The sequence below is a fragment of the Cyprinodon variegatus genome, unplaced genomic scaffold (assembly GCF_000732505.1).
Source record: "Cyprinodon variegatus isolate N-32 unplaced genomic scaffold, C_variegatus-1.0 Scaffold237, whole genome shotgun sequence".
Classification (NCBI taxonomy): domain Eukaryota; kingdom Metazoa; phylum Chordata; class Actinopteri; order Cyprinodontiformes; family Cyprinodontidae; genus Cyprinodon; species Cyprinodon variegatus.
The window spans coordinates 682,309-700,605 of record NW_015150690.1 but is presented as its reverse complement, the minus strand read 5'-3'; the positions used below and the strand labels follow the sequence as shown (position 1 = coordinate 700,605).

The 18,297-nt window shown below is 39.6% G+C and overlaps 1 protein-coding gene across 1 annotated transcript; it reads left to right on the top strand.

Moving 5' to 3' along the window:
- The first annotated feature begins 2,865 nt into the window (after positions 1–2,865).
- On the top strand, positions 2,866–15,919 carry cct2 (chaperonin containing TCP1 subunit 2). Its single transcript, XM_015381604.1, has 16 exons — positions 2,866–2,942; positions 6,794–6,868; positions 6,963–7,028; positions 7,137–7,242; positions 8,495–8,571; positions 8,651–8,763; positions 10,712–10,914; positions 10,992–11,092; positions 11,178–11,305; positions 13,789–13,892; positions 13,996–14,115; positions 14,693–14,821; positions 15,101–15,204; positions 15,289–15,388; positions 15,463–15,604; positions 15,696–15,919. The coding sequence occupies exons 1-16, from the start codon at positions 2,940–2,942 to the stop codon at positions 15,724–15,726; spliced, it is 1,602 nt and encodes a 533-aa protein (XP_015237090.1). The 5' UTR covers positions 2,866–2,939; the 3' UTR covers positions 15,727–15,919.
- Positions 15,920–18,297: the final 2,378 nt, after the last annotated feature.

Sequence of the window (18,297 nt, the reverse complement as noted above, 5' to 3'; positions counted from 1 at the left end):
AGACAATATAACATAACTTATGAAATAACCAAGTCTTAATAATGGACTTTAAAAGATGTATAAAACATCCAAAAGAATTTTGTATGTGGGGTACCCCAAAGCTTTAATAGCATATCACTTTATTCATCATCTAAACTTGCCTGCAGCTTACAGAGCAACAAACTTAGCACAACAATCATGACAAAATAGTTTTATAAAATGTATAAACATTTTGCATTTAAGATTTTAAAAAAAATCTATCTCAGTATTCTCTATCCAGAACCATTGAAGTGGAAAAGCATTAATTTAACATGGTTAAATTTCATAAAAAGTCTTAAGGAACCTTTTGCTATCCAATTGTTAATTGATTTGCAAAATAATTATTAGCTGCAGCCCTAATATATTTACTATTGAAAACACTCAAATGTGCGTATTTCCTCTGGTATGCTGTGTGTCTCCTCATGTAATATCACTAATCATGACGGGCCGCCATCACCAAAAAACTGCTTTTTGACCCCAGTTCAGCCCTGAAGGTTAATCTACATGCTCTTCTAAGCTCACACAACAAGTTCTACCACACCACTTTCTGTCTCTACCAACGTGCAAATGTTTCTGGTGGCACAATTTATAGTATTAATTAATACCTGTGCTGTTATGATTATAGTTGTAAATGATGAACCATAAACATGGAGGCAGGTAAGAACCTGTGACCTTAGGATCAAACATCATCTGTTGTTTTGGGCCTTATTCTGCCTCCTCATCCTGCTGAAGTAGATCTGAAATTATTCAATTACTCTGAGATTTAAAAAGCACATGAAAGTTTAATGGATTTTTGTACCAGTTGAGGCTGACCTGTTTCCTTAAAGGTCAAACTCAATAAACATTTAAACCTTTGCTGATGACACTGGGGTTTAGGCTTATATGTTCTAGCAGTACATTGTAATAGAAATGTTGTTTAATGGGCTTAAAACCTTAAATTTTAATAATTATATAATACAATTATCCTTTTAAAAGGTTTTTTAAGTTAATTTTACTAAAACATTGTATTCAATGCTTTGGAATTCTTAAATTTTTAGTTCATTTTCTTGAGAGAAACAAAATGTATTGTTTTAACTCAAATTTTATTCATGGGTATGGAGGTCCAGCTCTAACATATTTTTAAATAAGTACAGAAATAAATAAATGCTCAATAAATAAAAAAAACATACAATTAATTGCCCCCAAAAATACAATTAACAAATAAATGTAGGTGAAAATTAAATGATGTAGTGAGACATAAATGTATATATCTCTTTTAATAGCTTTTTAATTAGCTTGTCCGTTATAATCATCAACTTTATTCATTAAATACTTTATATTTATTATTTTATAATATTTTTGTCTGTTTTATTCTCCCTTTGTATTTTTTTTACCCTATTTATTTCTTCCATGTTATTTATTTCTGGCTGTCGTATTTACATTTCTGTATGCATTTCTGCCTCATTATGCAAATGAGAAGAGTTGTGCGTTACACAGCCTTTCCTCATTAATTAATTAATTAATTAATTAATTATGATGCCTATTGTTTACTTAATGTGTGAAATGTGTAAATATCTCCTGACAGCGCTGCAGGGACTGAAAACATGAAAAGGGGATGTCAAGAGCTTTATTAATTACATCTATTTATCAAATCGAAGAGGTGTTCTATTTGAAAAGATGTGAAGAAATGAGAGTCTCTTCAAATTTCATGTTACACAAAAACATATATCTTTATTCCTATTAGCTTTTCCCTGGACAGCTTTCCATAACATTTTTTTCTTTTTAATAAATACCTGAATAAATGTAAAAATAGTAAAAGTGAAAAGTAAAACTACACAGAAGCATGTAAAGGGATTATATAAATATTTTGAATTTAGAGCATAGAGATAAAGGTTTAACAGTCTTTTTGTTATTGGAAGAGGACAATGTAGAAAAATAAATTGTTGCTTCCTTTAAAAAAGAGACACATGAGGGTTTAGTCATGATAATTTTACATTTGTGTATATAAACCTTAGCCAACGGAGGCAAAAGATTACAGAAAAAGAAATGGTCAGAAAGCTCTTGTCTTTATTCTGTCGTTCCAAATAAAAAATCTTTAAAATAAAGTATACATTTTTCATAAATATTGTCCAGAATGAAGTGACAACTACCTTGCCATAGATGCCTGGTGTTCTCACAGGACCACAATAGGTAAGACAGATTCTGAGTAAATGTTACAGAAAGTGCAAGTGGTATCAATGTCCTTTTTATATTTAATATGAAATGACTTAACTGGGTAACAGCGGTGAATAATCTTAAAGGAAACCTCTTTAACCTTGTTTACTAAAAAATATTTATTGGGCAGAGACCACGTTTTGTTCCAACATACTTTTGAGACCAGAGCAGACTGGTATTTACGGAAGATGATTAGGGCCACTGAAAAACTATAAAAAAGTTAACTAAATTTTTAATATTATTTCAGTTTAATATGAGAAAAAAAATCAGAATTCTGAGAAAAAAAGTCAGAATTCTGGATTAAAGTCAGAATTCTGACTTTTTTCTCATATTATACTGAAATTAAATGTTTGTTTATTGTTTTTTCAGTGGCCCTAATCATCTGCCTTAGAAATTATACAAGGAACTGAGATGCAGTTATCTCGGAATAAAGTGCAAATATGTTTGTTATATTTAGGAGATTTAGGTAATAAACAAAGTCTACCAACATCAGTATCGGTTGGATCAGGTAAAGGTCTTGGACCTTCGGAGAACAGAGAAGACTGACGTTTAAATAACATTATAACACCTAGTGGAACAGCATCAAAAACAATAGTGAACTGTTTGGAGCTCAGCTTTCCGTTACAGATCTTGAACGCAGCATTACGCAGTTACGTGAATGCGTCACATCCACGTCCAGCCCTTCCTCGGTGTGCGTGCTTTGCTTCCAGCTTTGAATTTCAGACATCATGGTGAGTTCCGTCTTTAAATAAACTATTTGAAGGCCATTTAATGTGAGCCCTCTTAGTTGCATAAAACCGAACACAGTCATTATCGGTTCTATTGTATGTTTTCGTTTATTCTGGGTCCATTCAGTCGTATTTGGGCCGGATGTGTTGAACCGGCGAGAAGTAGGCACATGGGGCGGTGTGGCTGGGCTAGCGGCTAAGAGCTAACGGGTTTGTTTCAGGCTTTTATTTTATTTTCTCCTTACTGTTGAGTGATTGGCTTCACATTTACCAACCCGCTCCTCCGAGTTCCTGTGTTAATTTCAGATTCAGTGTTTCTGTCTGTTTTATTTTGAGTTAGCATAGCATGCTAGTTAGCTCGGCGCTGCTCTTTGTGGCTGTCATTCAGCTGCGCATCAACTCAAAGGGATATTTTTGGAATGATATACTTGGCTGTGATTAAGCAGAGTTTCCATGCAACCCATGCACTTCAGGTTTTTACTAGTGGTATGTATTGTAACGTTTTAACATTAACATTTATTTATTCTTTTTAAAACCTGAAAGCTTCTAGCGGTTTCTAGGATGAAGGGGGCGGGGCTTAGCTGCTGAGGCGTTCGAGTGAATTTGGAAAATAAAGACGTGACCACGCCTGGTGTCTAATTATATGAAACTAATGGTGCCTTCATGTGGCATCATAATTATGGTAAATATATATTTTAAAATAACGACATAAAAGCTGCACATTAACACCCACTAATCTCCTAAAGCTAAAGAGTTTCAGAGATTAGGCACTTGGACATTTTTTTCAACTACGTAAAGTGCTACATATTTTTGGTTTAACAAACAGAGCTCTTTAAATGGTAAAAAAAAATATATCTCATTTGTTGAAATCGGGCAGTTATTGGCAGGTTTATGGCTGATAATAAATCAGGATAATCACAATTATGGATAATAAAAAATGAATTGGAAACAACTGAAAATTCTTTACAAATTAAAGGACACAATAAACGGATGATAACTTTTTTTATTGAAATGGATATTAAATTAAACTTTGAAAGTATTTAGGTGGATAATGGATCGTATAAAAAATAGTCTTGTAAATGCCATGACACAGAATCATATCTAATTATGCTTATTATGAGGGCTAAATAGATTTGTTTAACACATTTTATTCGGTTTAATGGAGTGTCTGGACTTTTCATCACAGCAGGATTAACCTGAAAGAATCTATTATTTATTTATTCGTTTATTTGATAGGGACACCAACCTGTGTTAATTCACATTGTCAATCATGTATCTGGGTTTTCTGAATATAATTTGTAGACTGCTCACACTTTCTTGCAATGAAAACTTAATGAAATAGAAGACAAAAACTAATGAAGTACACCAATATCTGCCTGACTTTTATTTTACTATTTATTTGTGTATTTGCATATTAATTTATTTCATTGACACATCAATGAAAAAGAAACATATTTTTAAGAATTTGTTTAATTCATTGCATAGGCGCCGAATGGAAACAGAATTAATATTTCCAGCTATTTAAAAAGCCATATATTAACAAGTACTTAAAATATTCAGATAAAATCTTTTGCCATTTTCACTCTATCGTGGTCAGTTTAAAGGTTTTAGACAGAAATGTCTGATAGAACTGTCTACTGAGCGCTGTGCTGCATCTGCCTCCTCCTGGGCAGAGAGTCACATTCACGGCAGCGACTCGTTAAGGTGCTGCAGGGTGTCAAATTACCATCAAACTTCGTAATTAGCTACGTTATTATTCAAAAACCATGCCTGAAGGATTAATCTGAATGACTGGGATGCGACACTACGTGTTTTTTGCTGTTTAAACCTACCTTACATATAAAGTTGGTGATAAATTATCAGTACGTCGTTACCTTTCATCAAGTTAAAACAAAAGTCTCTTACACTGTTCTCAGATTAGAAATGGCTGGCATTTCGATCAGCAAAAAACACAAATTGCACATAAACTGCGTTTAAATTCGAGCAGAAAAATAAGGAGAGGTCAAATTAGACCTTTTAACATGGCAGAGAGCCATGGGGAATACTGCATCGTTAAGTGTTCTCTCCTGCTGGTTTTAGCCTACACAACGCTGGCATAAATATTCTTTAATAATATATTGTCATTTAAACTTGTGTGGCTTTTAAAATGACCATTATTTTTTTGACTTATCAGAAGCTAGTTGACTGTCAGTCGATGCATTTGATGCCTTCTGTTCTTCCTGCAGCAGATGAATTAGGAAGTCTATTACTGTCTTTCACAGGCAACAGGTCATGCTTTACGTAAATGTAGAGATAACAAGAATAAAATGCTTCTATATAGGGATTTAAAAAAAATACATTTATAGCCTGTTTTTATTTTGACAATCTTTACTTTTAATGGTGATAAAATCAGTACAAAATATTGTACATCAATAATCTTTCAGCGTTATTAACCAGTATTAGTTACTGAGAATGTTACTGTTATTAAACCAGTAATAATATCATTTTAGACATTTCAGCTAAAGTGTGAAATTATAATTAAAAATGTCAATTTTTAAATGTATTTAAAAAAAGCTTTTTTATGTAGGTCACAAGAGAGGGTATGTGGTTTTTAAACTTTAAATTTAGGCTGGGACTCTGCTCCGCACAGACAGGAGCAAAACGCTATCAGCTTCTGGTAATTACTCAGGGTTTCTGCAAGTCATTAAAAGTCATTTAATTATTATTTTATAGATTAGGGCCTTAATTGGCATTAAAAGTAATTACATGTGATTATCGGGGCATTTAAAATGCTTTATTTAAAAATGTTTGTAAAAATAATGTCGTCAGATATATTGCGATATATTTGCGCAGAACTTTTTCCGGTTGATCGTAAAGCCGTATGTTAAAAGGCTAGAGAAAGGCCATCATTTATGATACCGTTGCCTAGCAACCAACTTTCCACCTAGAACTCTTTGGCTAATATGGAAAAATGGCTTTCAGAAGAAATCTAACAGTGAAACAGGCTTTAGAAATGCTTCACATGGTATTTATGATAGCGATTCGGACTGAGCTGGAGAGACGGATGAGGTAAGAAGCAGCTCAGATTCTGACAGCGAATCAGAGGATGTTCACCCACCCCAGAAAACGCAGACGTGTCAGTGACCCATCAGACAATAGAGACTTTTTTTTTTGGTTAGCATTGCTCACACCTCAGCCGGTACACTTGGGTACACCAAAAACAAAACCAGAGCCCGTGGTTTGCTGTAACAGGTCGACGTGGATCTGTCGGATCAGATGATTAGAAAGGATTCTGTAAAAGCTCCAACATGAAGGTGGCTTGTGGCTCTTTTACGATCTCCTGGACATAGCAGCTATAAACGCGTTGGTTTTGTTCAGAAACTGTTTGGACGTCACCGTCTTATGCAGAGATTTTATCCTTGAACTGATAAAACAGTTGGGTGCCGATCACATGACCTCCAGAGAGCCGCCAGGTGCTTCAGCATAAATGTGAAAAGGTGATGTGCGGGGGTGATCAATCAATCAATTTCTGTAAATAAAATTGTAGTTTCAAACATCGAACCTGTGTAGTAAAACAGTCTTATTTGTTTTACTGATTTATTTTTAAAACATTTACACCTTGAATAATAACATACAATACATCCTTTTTAAAAATCTGACATGTTTTATGGTTAACATATCCAGAATGGGTTTATATGGCACACTAGAACCGTTTCACTTGATGACATCATCACTACTCATGCGTTCCATTGGGAAAAATGTCAAATCGATGGCCTGTGGGGGTTCTACCAGGACCACAACTCTGGGAGTCCTAGTGTTAAAATGAAAATAGTTTTCAGCATCACTTGTTAATTAAACCTAAATCTGTTCCTCAGGCGTCCTTATCCATGGCCCCAATGAATATCTTCAGACATGGAGCTGATGAAGAAAAAGCAGAAACTGCACGATTGGTGGGTTTTAAAAAAATATATATTTGTGCTTTTTGGTTTCCATGACCTTCCATTAGGTTGCTAAAATGCTAACTTTCCATATTTTCATCTTCAGTCATCTTTTGTTGGTGCCATCGCCATTGGAGATCTGGTGAAGAGCACTCTGGGCCCAAAGGGGATGGTGAGTCCCCTCAGAACCTGGAGCTCTGCTTCTGCTCTCCGAAACCAATCAGTTAGTTGAAATATCTCAGGTTTGCCTGGTGAATAACCTGCAGCGGTCCTTCTGCAGGATAAGATTCTGCTGAGCGGAGGCGGAACTGTGACCGTGACCAACGACGGCGCCACCATCCTGAAGGCCATCGGGGTGGACAACCCTGCTGCAAAGGTCCTGGTTGGTGAGTGAATGTTGTTGCAGACAGGAACTTGTATCTCCATAGCTGAGAAATTACAGCTTTTCCAGGTCTCTTCTGTTTAACCTTCCTGAACATTTATCATAACCCATAAAGCAACGGAGGCCCGACCCGCTCTCTAATCAGAACCTGTCTATGGGTTCTATGTTTCCAGTTGAGTAAATCTGTTTATAAGTTAGAGGGACACGACTCACGTATTATACGATCAGAAGTTTGTGATGTTCAACAGATTCAGTAAAATATCTGCTTCCTGCTTGAGTTGTTTCAGGTCTTGATAATTATGGAAACGAGGAATAGAAATTGTTTTTGACTTCTAGACCTTGAAAGCTTCCATACTTTCTAGAAGTTATTTCAACTTCTTGTCTATCACCTCTCCCATCATTAATCTCTTTCTGTATGGGGTGAATTTTGTTCCATTATTGGTGCAAAGAACACATTTTGCAAATTGAAGATTTAAAAATAAAGCAATAACTAGTTTTTTTCTAGAGTAACTTTTTTTTTTTCTCTGATTTTAGATTTTTTTTCATAATTTATTGAACATATTTTATATTTTCAAATAAAAATTTTCCCCAAAATTTTTCCTGTTTTCTATTACACTTTCTGATTAAATGTGACAAATTGATCACATTTTGTTCACTTCTGGGGGCGGGCTTCGCTCTGGTGTGAGATGTGAAGATGCGTTTCTATTGGTTAGTACAACATTTTTATTGGTCAAAAGGGAGCATTGGGATTGGGCTGAAAGGGAAGAGAATTTGATCTGGAAAACTTGATCTAAAAAAAAAAAGAGCACTTTATAAAACTCCGAAAACAATTCTTGAAACAAAATTCAAAAATAAAATCTGAAAAAAAAGTAGAATACTAAGTTTCAAAGAACAAATTTAGTAATAAGAAATGATGAATTGATTAAACACTAAGTATTTCCATTTACAAAGTCTGCGCTTTGCTGGAAACAATAATGGAACAAAATTCCCTCCATAGCTCTGTCTGTCATCCCTTCATCCTTCTTCCATCCGTTTCTATCCATCCTATCAGACCCCATGTCTGTCCCTTCCGACTGCTCAAACCCCCCCCCAGCTCAATCTAGCACTGATACTTTCTAATTTTCTGTTTTACATTTTTACCTTTTTTCTGTAAAAGTATCTGATATTTAAGAATAAAAAGAAAATACAGAAGCTGACCCGGATTCGTTCTACCATCTCTAAGCAGAGGAACTGATGGGGATGTTGTGTGTTTGCAGACATGTCGAAGGTTCAGGACGATGAAGTCGGGGATGGAACGACCTCTGTCACCGTGCTTGCCGCCGAGCTGCTGAGGGTAAAAACAATAACTGCAGCCTTAAAGGTTGATTTCATGCTGCTGCTGATAATCCTGCTGTTTAATCCCCCCTTTGCAGGAGGCAGAGCTTCTCATTGCCAAGAAAATCCACCCTCAGACCATCATTGCCGGGTGGAGGAAGGCAACCCAGGTGGCCAGAGACGCTCTAAGGGAGGGTGCTGCAGACCACAGGTGGGGAAACGTCTCTGAATCCATTCCTGCTAAGTAAACATCCGCTTTATGTGACCTGCAGATGAGCAGCGGTCCTGGTTGGTGAAACATGGAACTGTGATAATCAGCCTTTAAATCTTCACACACATCAATATTTCCTTCTCCGTTTCTGTTGTGACGTGTTTCAATATGTAGAGCTTCAAACATTGAACCTGACACTCGTGTAACGACTTCTTTTCTCGTAAACAATCCGACTTTAACGCACATCAGCTGTGATGCTACAGCCATAGAAACATCAGCTTAAACGGTGTTCGTTCTGCTTCCTTTCTGCCTGTTTGTACATAAAAAAAAAATCACATGACTGTCTGTGTTTTACCAACAGCTGTTTTTTGTTAGGAGGAGCAGAACCCTGATCATTTTTGTTAAGCCCCTATCACACCGAGTTAGACCAGTTAGCCAGCGTCTGCCTGACACCCCAGAATCTCCTAAAATGCTGAACTTTCTATGTATTTTTTCAGTTGTGGGCGTACACATTGAGTATTCATAACAAATCCAGAACTTGCGTCTGGCGGTCGCTCCGGCTCTTTGGAGCGATCTTGTGCTTTACTTGGGCTTAACTGATTCTGTTTTTAAGAGTGAACTGAACACCTGTTTAAGAAAGCATTTTAATTCCAGTAGATTAAGTGTTGTTTTATGACCATCTCCTTTGTGACTGTAAATATATTTTATTTGTATTTAATTTTTGTGAAGCACTTTGTGACCTCTGTCTGTGAAAGGTGCTATATAAATCAACATCACTTCCTTAACGACAGCCTAAGTTATGCATAACGCACGGCAGCGTAATGCCCATGAAAACAAGCCCGTGTCCTGAGGGGGGCAGCGATGCGCCCGTGCTGCATAAAAAGATGTATTTGATCGGTATTAACCTGGCTGCTTTTAACCTCAAGTTAAAAAGAATAAAGAAAAACAGAGGTTTGCAGTCGCAGCAGATTCAGCGTCATGTAGGAAGTTTGTTGGTCGTGGACGTGAACACAGGGAGGATCCATCACACTCACCTTCTCTCACACCCTATGATGGAGATGCAGTCTGGAGGAGAACTAACGGTTCCTTCCTGTTAACTTCCTTTATACCAAAACGCTGCCAATACGTCATTAAACAGTAGCTGGGAGTTAGAAACACGTTCAGCTGTCTTCTGAAACACGACAAATACGTTGATATGCGTTGGAGATTAATTCTTGATAAGTTACGCACATGTTACTCATAGGTTTTGTATAAGCTAGACGCCACGACTTATAAGTAACTTAGACTTAATGTATGTCAACAATCCGATCACTTGCCTGTAACTTATGTCCAACGTATGCCTGCGTTTTGCCAGATTTCCCGTACGTCTGGCAAACGCTGGTCTAAATCGACATTGGATGACGGGGGCATAAACGAAAGAATTGCTTTGAACATTTCTGGGTTAAACGAGAAGTTTTAATATAGTAACTTGGTTAGTTTAGCAGGTCATGATTCAGCCAACGCCGTGCTTTTTTTTTTTAGAAAGTTGTGACCTTTAACAAAGCAGCGAACGAAGACTTCAAACTCTGATCTGAAAACGGGTTAAAATGTCTGAGCAGGTGAATAAGTTGATCAGCTGCTGCTGCTTAAAATTAGATAAGATTAGATATTATACGCTACGTTTGTTTTATTTTGTATTCTAACTTTAAATCTTGCCTTAGGTTCTGCTCAAATCAAGAGAAAATCCACTTATTACATAAAAAATGAACTTGCTTATGTTTCAGTTTTCTCAGAGGAAGGGTCATGGAAATTTGCTGTGAGCAGAATAAACTGATTTTATTTAAAAGTACAAAAGGAGCAGAAAAAGCTTTTTATTTCCACTGGGAAGCATAAATCTCAGACTGAGGATGTAAAAAGGATCAACAATCTCTTTCTTATGGGATGTGAAACTGTTGCTTTGTCTCCATAGCAACGACCCGGATCGTTTCCAGGAAGACCTGCTTAACATTGCCCGTACCACGCTGTCCTCCAAACTCCTGACTCACCACAAAGATCACTTCTCCAAGCTGGCCGTGGACGCTGTGATGAGGCTGAAAGGCTCCGGGAACCTGGAGGCCATCCACGTCATCAAGAAGCTGGGAGGAAGCCTCACCGACTCCTACCTGGACGAAGGTGAGGCGGACAGACGGCTCTCATTCCTGATTGGTCGCTGAGCTGTGATGATAATGTCTTTGGTGACTTCTGCTCAGGTTTCCTGTTGGATAAGAAGATCGGAGTGAACCAACCAAAGAGGCTGGAGAACGCAAATATCCTGATCGCCAACACCGGCATGGACACGGACAAGATCAAGGTAGGAAAACACGCCATGGGAAGGAGTGTTTTATCTGGGCTCTGGATGAAAGAATGAACGCTGGTTCATGTTCAACCTCTGCCAGATCTTCGGCTCCAGGGTCCGCGTCGACTCCACAGCCAAGGTGGCCGAGATCGAGCAGGCAGAGAAACAGAAGATGAAGGAGAAGGTGGAGCGAATCCTGAAGCACGGCATCAACTGCTTCATCAACAGGTAAAAAAAACCAGAATGCCGCCGTCCAAACGGATGGATGCAAACACTCCTGCAGGTTTTTCTTTGCTGGTATTCGGTAGCTTTTCTTCAGTTGGGAAACTGGGCATCGGAATTAGGAAAGGAAAACTAAGCCTGTGTCTGAACGTCCGCCCTAATCACCATGTAGTGGTTACGCCATTTTAAATGAGTGTCCGAACGTCTAGTCCAGAGGTCCCAGATTAGTGGACCGCGGTCCAGATCCGGACCCACCTGCTGGCTAATCCAGACCCAACCTGATTTCAAACATTTATAAATTACCGCATGTGGTCCGAAGGCAGTGTCCAATCTCACTTGCGCCGCTTCTCCTGTTAATACGGTAAAGCCTTCCAGAGAGTCGGGCTCCATGTTACACGTGATCCAAATGATCACATGAGCTGCTGTCAGTCTGGGTTGCTGCTGCTGCTACTTTTAGACACAGCAGGCAAACCTGTGGCAAGCCGGGCGATGGGAAAGAAGGAGAAGATGATGAGAAAAAGAGAGCAGAGAAAGTTTGGACTGCTGTAAGAACTGTGGTGAACTGGTGAAAGAAAAGTGAAATGGTGCTCAAAGATGACCCTGCACATTTAGAGAGTGGGGTGTGAGGAGGATGTTGCTGGTCAAACATGTGCAGCGCATCTGTCCAAAGCGATGCTCTGTTCAACCAGCGTTCCAGGCGGCTGGTTGATCAGAGAGCTGATTGGATCAGTCAGAAAAATAAGCCAATAAGTTTCAGTTTACTCTTTTACAGTCTCCTCATTTTGCAGCAGAAAGTGTATTCATGTCTAGTGAAGGTGAAGAATGATGGAGTGTGCATGTATGGCGCACGGTGCGGCCAGGGGCGTCATCTGACCCACTACTATACAGGGGCACAATAGGGCACCAAATAAAATGCGAGCGCACAGAGCAATTTTGGGCAATTATTTATTTTATAAAAACATGGGCACAGATAATTAATGCAAGCATTCAAGCAAATATATTATGGCACTTATTTATTATTATAAAGCATCATAAATAAATTGTACTATAAGATTGTTATTTTCTGCATTATGAAATATCTACCTGAACCAAACTGAATTTAACTGGCCCTCTTGTGAACTTCACTGTATAACTAATCCACTAATGATGAAGGCACAATTTATCTTCATTAAGCATCTCCCTGAAAGGAGTTTTTGGAACTTGGGATGTCTGGTTGTAGTGGAGGCGACGGCGAACCGAGCAGTGAACATGTCAGTGCGGCTGAGGAGAAACATGGCGAGAGAGATGAGAGCAGGAGGAAATAGATTACTTTGCCCGTCCTGTTCCTTGTCTTTTACAAAACTTTTTGAATCACCACCCACAACAAAGCACAAAAAATCCAGTTGTGCAAAAGGTATTTACGACTAAAAATGCAACTAACAGGAGGTGGCTCACATATTGTTTTGTATGTATTGCATTTCAAACCATGCTATTTCTAGTACTGGCTCAGCAGCAGGGCTCGGCACGGTTAAGTTGTGGCTCAGTCATCTCCTAGTTACAGTCAGCTGACTCATATTTTCCGCCGTGTCCGGCTTTGTAATTCACAGATCTCCTGTTCACAGCATAAAATTCTTCTCAGCCTTTTAACAATAAACGGCATCAAAAGAGCGTGGTGCGACCTGGGATGATGCTGAGTGGAGGATGATATCCAGGCATATAGAGGGCTGGTTATCCTCCCGCAGCAGTGTGTCGCACTGAGGCTTACAGATATTATTGATTTATGCCCAATATTGAAGCGTGGTCTGCACTGTTATTTCATGCCACAAAGCAAGAGGGACGATCAGGAACTAGATGTGGGTCTAGATACGGCCAAGGAGGAAGTGGGGGAAAGTTTGTGTGACAACGGAGGGACATGAGGGTGAAAAAGAGCGGGGATCCAGGTGGAAAAAGGGTCCCAGCGTTCTCGTGCACCTCGCTCTACTAGCTGGTTCAGCTTCATGAGTCGTTTTCCACAATGGCGGTCATACAAACAAAACAAGCCGGTAAGGTACCAAACAGGAAATACGTATAGAGTAGAGCAGATGTAGAATTGACCAATCAGGGGCCTCCTGTCTGTGGTCACCTACAAATTTGGAGAGGTGCAGCAGAGTGTCTGCGGAAGGGGCGGGGCACATTTGCATTCACTGCGACAAACACAAGACGACCTGGTTTCTGAGTATAAACCAGCCTTAAGTTTCTGAATGTGAGCCGCCATTTTATTTGTGTAATTCCCGCCTTGAGAGCTGTAGTATGGTGGACCGCTGATGGGAGGCGAGGAACCGTGTTAGCGTGATGTGTAAACGGTCATAAGAACTAAGCTCGGCACAGTTAACTGATCCAAGCTCTGAACTCTGCATGGATGGTTTCAGATGGGAAGTGGGGCATAAGTATCAAGCCTTTATGGAAGATTACATTTTTTCTGCAGGTCTGTATGTTTGTACTTCACTGAATGCGTCTCCTCTTCCTCACAGACAGTTGATCTACAACTATCCAGAGCAGCTGTTCGCTCAGGCGGGCGTCATGGCCATCGAGCACGCCGACTTCTCCGGCGTAGAGCGCCTCGCGCTGGTTACTGGTAAGCTTCCTTATCAGATCCATTGGATGTTTTTCTGCTGCCTGGTTATAAGAACCGATGATGCTGTTTGGAAAAAATGACAGTTTGATGCATTGACCTTTAGGCGGTGAGATCGCCTCCACCTTCGACCACCCAGAGATGGTGAAGCTCGGGCACTGCAAGCTGATCGAGGAGGTGATGATCGGCGAGGACACCCTCATCCACTTCTCTGGCGTCGCCATGGGTACGAGCACTTAGATCCTCTTTGTTGTTTTTTTAGGAAGAAAACGCTTCTGGATTTCTAACCTGCTGCTGAGGAGATTTGGGTGAATTGATGTGAAATTGTTTATTTCTAGGGATGAACTTGGACTCATAAACATGATGCTGTTTAGTTCCTGCCTCAGTTTGTTTCTGTGTCAGAGATGTGCTTTGCTGCGGTTATTAACTGATCCTTTAGTTTGATTTGAAATCTGCTTCAGAAATCCTGCAGGACTGTGGATCGACAGCAGCACTAAAGATCTGCACCTGAACACATTAAAAGCAGAATGCAGACAAAAAACTGGTTTATTAAAAATATAAATAGGTGATCAAGGTCATGATTGTTTACTTTTTGCATTTATTTTTTTATATTTCTATAATTTACTAACCTTTTTTAATAAGTTATGCCTTAGATATATTTATATATATATATTTCTTTTTTTTTTTGTTGTCCTGTTGTTCCATACAGTAAAGATATTTGACCTTCTGCTGCAGACTGAATCTGCTTTTCCCCTAAATGTCCGTCAGTAAGACTTTACCCTCTGACCCCGCCCTCCTCACAGGTGAGGCTTGCACCATCGTCCTGCGGGGGGCGACCCAGCAGATCCTGGACGAGGCCGAGCGCTCGCTGCACGATGCCCTGTGTGTTTTGGCTCAGACCGTGAAGGAGCCGCGGACCGTTTACGGAGGAGGTACGCAGATTAACCCTCTTTCTGCTGTTTTATCGACACGTTTTCAGCGTTAAGAATTTATTTTTCTCCATATTTGAAACATTAATTCTTTAAGATTCCTGACCTGTAGAGTGAAACATTCCAAACTATTTTCATTTGGTTTGAATTTCCTGAGTTTTTTTGGAAGAAACAAAAAATCACCTTTTGAGAGGATTTAATTTGAGTGATTCAGTCAGAACGGAAGTTTTTCCATCTGTAGTCGCTAATCATCCCTCATCGACTCCCTATCGCCCCAACCAGGCTGCTCTGAGATGCTGATGGCGAAGGTGGTGAGCGATCTTGCTCACAGGACGCCAGGAAAGGAGGCGGTTGCCATGGAGTCTTTCGCCAAGGCTCTCCAGATGGTGCGTCCGTTTCTCTGTGAATCAAAGACTTTATTTGGAAAAGATTAAAGAGCGAAACATAATTCTGTTGGTTTCCTCCTTCAGCTGCCGACCATCATCGCTGACAACGCCGGCTACGACAGCGCCGACCTGGTGGCTCAGCTGAGAGCTGCACACCAGGAGAACAAGACCACATACGGTCTGGGTGAGTGGATCAGAACCAGAATCCTTGGCGAGTTTTTGACGAGAGGAGCTAACCGCGGCGTTCTCTTCCTGCAGACATGTCCGCAGGCACGATAGGAGACATGGTGGCGCTCGGAATCACCGAGTCCTTCCAGGTGAAGCGTCAGATGCTGCTGAGCGCCTCCGAGGCGGCCGAGATGATCCTGAGGGTGGACAACATCATCAAAGCTGCTCCCAGGTGAGAGTTAGTCTGATCTCTCACATCTGCAAACCTCTGTTCCGCCTGTTTCAGCTCATCTGATCGTTTTTGATTTTCTCTGCTGTTGCAGGAAGAGAGTCCCTGACCAGCACCCCTGCTAGAGCCGGCAGTCAGACGACAAACGGATGAGATTTATTTATCGCCTCTGTGGTTCACATTCTGTTTCCCCTGTCAGTCACACCAGCGGCTGAAATCCCATCAGTTCGCAGCTTCTCTGGTTACGCTTCGCTGTCCAGCACATCTAGAAAGGAAGTTTGGATGTTTTTTGTTTACTGAAATAAACGAAAGCGGAAAAAAAAAGTTGTCTGAGTCTCAGTTTTAATGAAGTTTGCATTTTAACTTCTGGTTTGAATTTTAAATATCTGCTAATCTAGGGATCAAAAAATGTTTTTGATATTTTTAATTATAACCTAAAAATCATCTTTCATTTTTGTCTTCATTTTAATAAATTGAAATATCAGTAATGATCCTCTTTAGTTAAAAAGGAAAACCTTTTGTCCAAACCTGTTAATTGGATTAATTTTGTCAATTTTTTCTTCCACTTAACTTTCCATCAAATACACCCTCCCTAGCCATGTTGTGTTCCTTTATAGCAGAAATTAAATTTATTTTTTGCTTATAGAAGCAGAAAATAAAACTAGCGCCTCCAATCAGATCATCTGGACTGATTAAAAAGTTTTCCTTAAAACCAGCTGATTGCAAGCAGCCATTGGTTTTTGTGGTATTTAAGTGTGTAGAGACGGCAGACATTCCCCTGCAGATAAACTGCTACTGTTTGATGCAGAGAAATAAAATTGGGATTAATTCACAATGTTCCCTTCTCCACAGAGCAGAGTTCATCAGCCTGAAGCATAAACTCCTAGTGGTCTAGGGAGGTACTGTAGGGAGAGATTCATTATTCTGCATCCGTGTTCCTTCAAAGATAAATCAGACATGTTATTAACAGTAGTACTGATTAGACTAGAGTAAAATCAATTTTTTGTCACTTTTAGACAGGTATTGGACATTTGCATTAAGACCTGATCACTGTAGTGTTCTGGATTTATTTGCTTGTATGATATCAAGTGAAACTTGTAAAACCATCTGGCCTTAATAGGCTAAATCCTCCTCATCAGCCCCTCATCTGTCGCTAATACGTTCATCAGCAACATCATCCCAGACCCCTAAAACTGGCTGGTAAGATCAAGTGGTATGTCACCACCCTGCATACAGAAAGCCTGGTTCATATCCCAGCTGGAGGGAATGAGCTGCCAGTTTGGGTCCTTAGGCAAGACCCTTCATGCTAATGCCTGCTTTGGGCAGTGGTTTGGGCCTAGGGCTTGGAGGTTCTGAGTCTGAGCCCCACTCCCAAGGACTGCCACTCTGGATCTCTGACCCCTACACCCGGAGGTCTGCAACAGGTGGCCCGCAACCCCTAGGGGGTCCACAGAAGGTACTGCATGTGGGTCGTGAAAGTTTTACAATTCCTGCAAAACTTCCTGCAATTTTTTCCACTACTTGAAATATCTTTAAATCCACATTAACATGAATTCAACACACTGTAGTAAACAGATAAATGGAGGCAGTAGATGTCTTTCAGTCATCAATGCTCACATTCAGCATCACACAGGAGCTCTTTCAAGCTGGACACCGTTTCATTCACAACACCTGTCCCATCAACCAGGAATCACAAATACTTTAATAATCCCAGGGAGGAATTACTTTCATTACATCACTCCATCTGTAATAGAGTGACTATAGGACCAGTTTGATAGAACATTTCATACAATATATATAATTAGGGGGTCCTTGAGCTGGCAAACATTGAAGACCCCTGCCCTACCTTGCTCCCTGTGCGCCGCACAATGGAAGCCCACTGCTCCCTAAGGGGATGGGTTAAATGCAGAGAGTTAATTTCATTGCTATCTACTTGTGACAGTATAATGACAATACAAACGCTGGGGGCCGGAAATTTACAAATAACCTTTGTAAAACTCTTCCTGTGAATGTTCAGGGCAGCAAAGCTTCTGTTCAGATTGTGTCTAAATTCTTACAGCAGGACAGATTAAGATTTGTCTTTTTTTTCCACACCCAATGCAGCCGTTTCCAGGAATTTCCTTCATCTGGCTTCAGTTGGTTCATATTTTTTCCTAATAAATCTGCAGCATGATGACTTTCTTTCCTTTTTCTGAATTTTCTCTGGATTATGAAAGGAAGGTTCACCTTTCTGCCTGATGCAACATTCTTCCTTTGTAGGTCACAGTGACTGAGACCTCACTGTGTCAACACACCTGAACGTTACTCCACCAAACTGTCAACAGAACAAAGTGATCCAGATTCAGCGACAGTCGGTCCTTTTTGGAACCGCTTTCTGTTTGTGTTCTATGGGGGTAACACAACTGTCAAGATATGTATGCCGAGGTGTCTGAACTCGTGAATTAAATCAATAATTTAGTATTTTTACCTTACCAACTCATTCATACATGTGACATCAGATGTTTAAAACCTACAAAAACAAGTTAAAACTGATTGTAAAAATAGAAGCACAGATTTTAAAGTCTGAATCACAAATTTAGGGAATGTAAGTTTGATTCGTAATTGTAAATTTGTTGTTCGTTCTCAAAAATTTTTGATTTGTATCTATTTGTGATTCATACTCATAAGCATGTGATTTAATTTTGTGTTTTTTTTTT

Coding starts and splice junctions, on each gene's coding strand:
- cct2 (XM_015381604.1), top strand. Junction 7,029..7,136: donor CTCTGGGCCCAAAGGGGATG/GTGAGTCCCCTC, acceptor GTCCTTCTGCAG/GATAAGATTCTGCTGAGCGG. Junction 11,306..13,788: donor ATCAACTGCTTCATCAACAG/GTAAAAAAAACC, acceptor TCTTCCTCACAG/ACAGTTGATCTACAACTATC.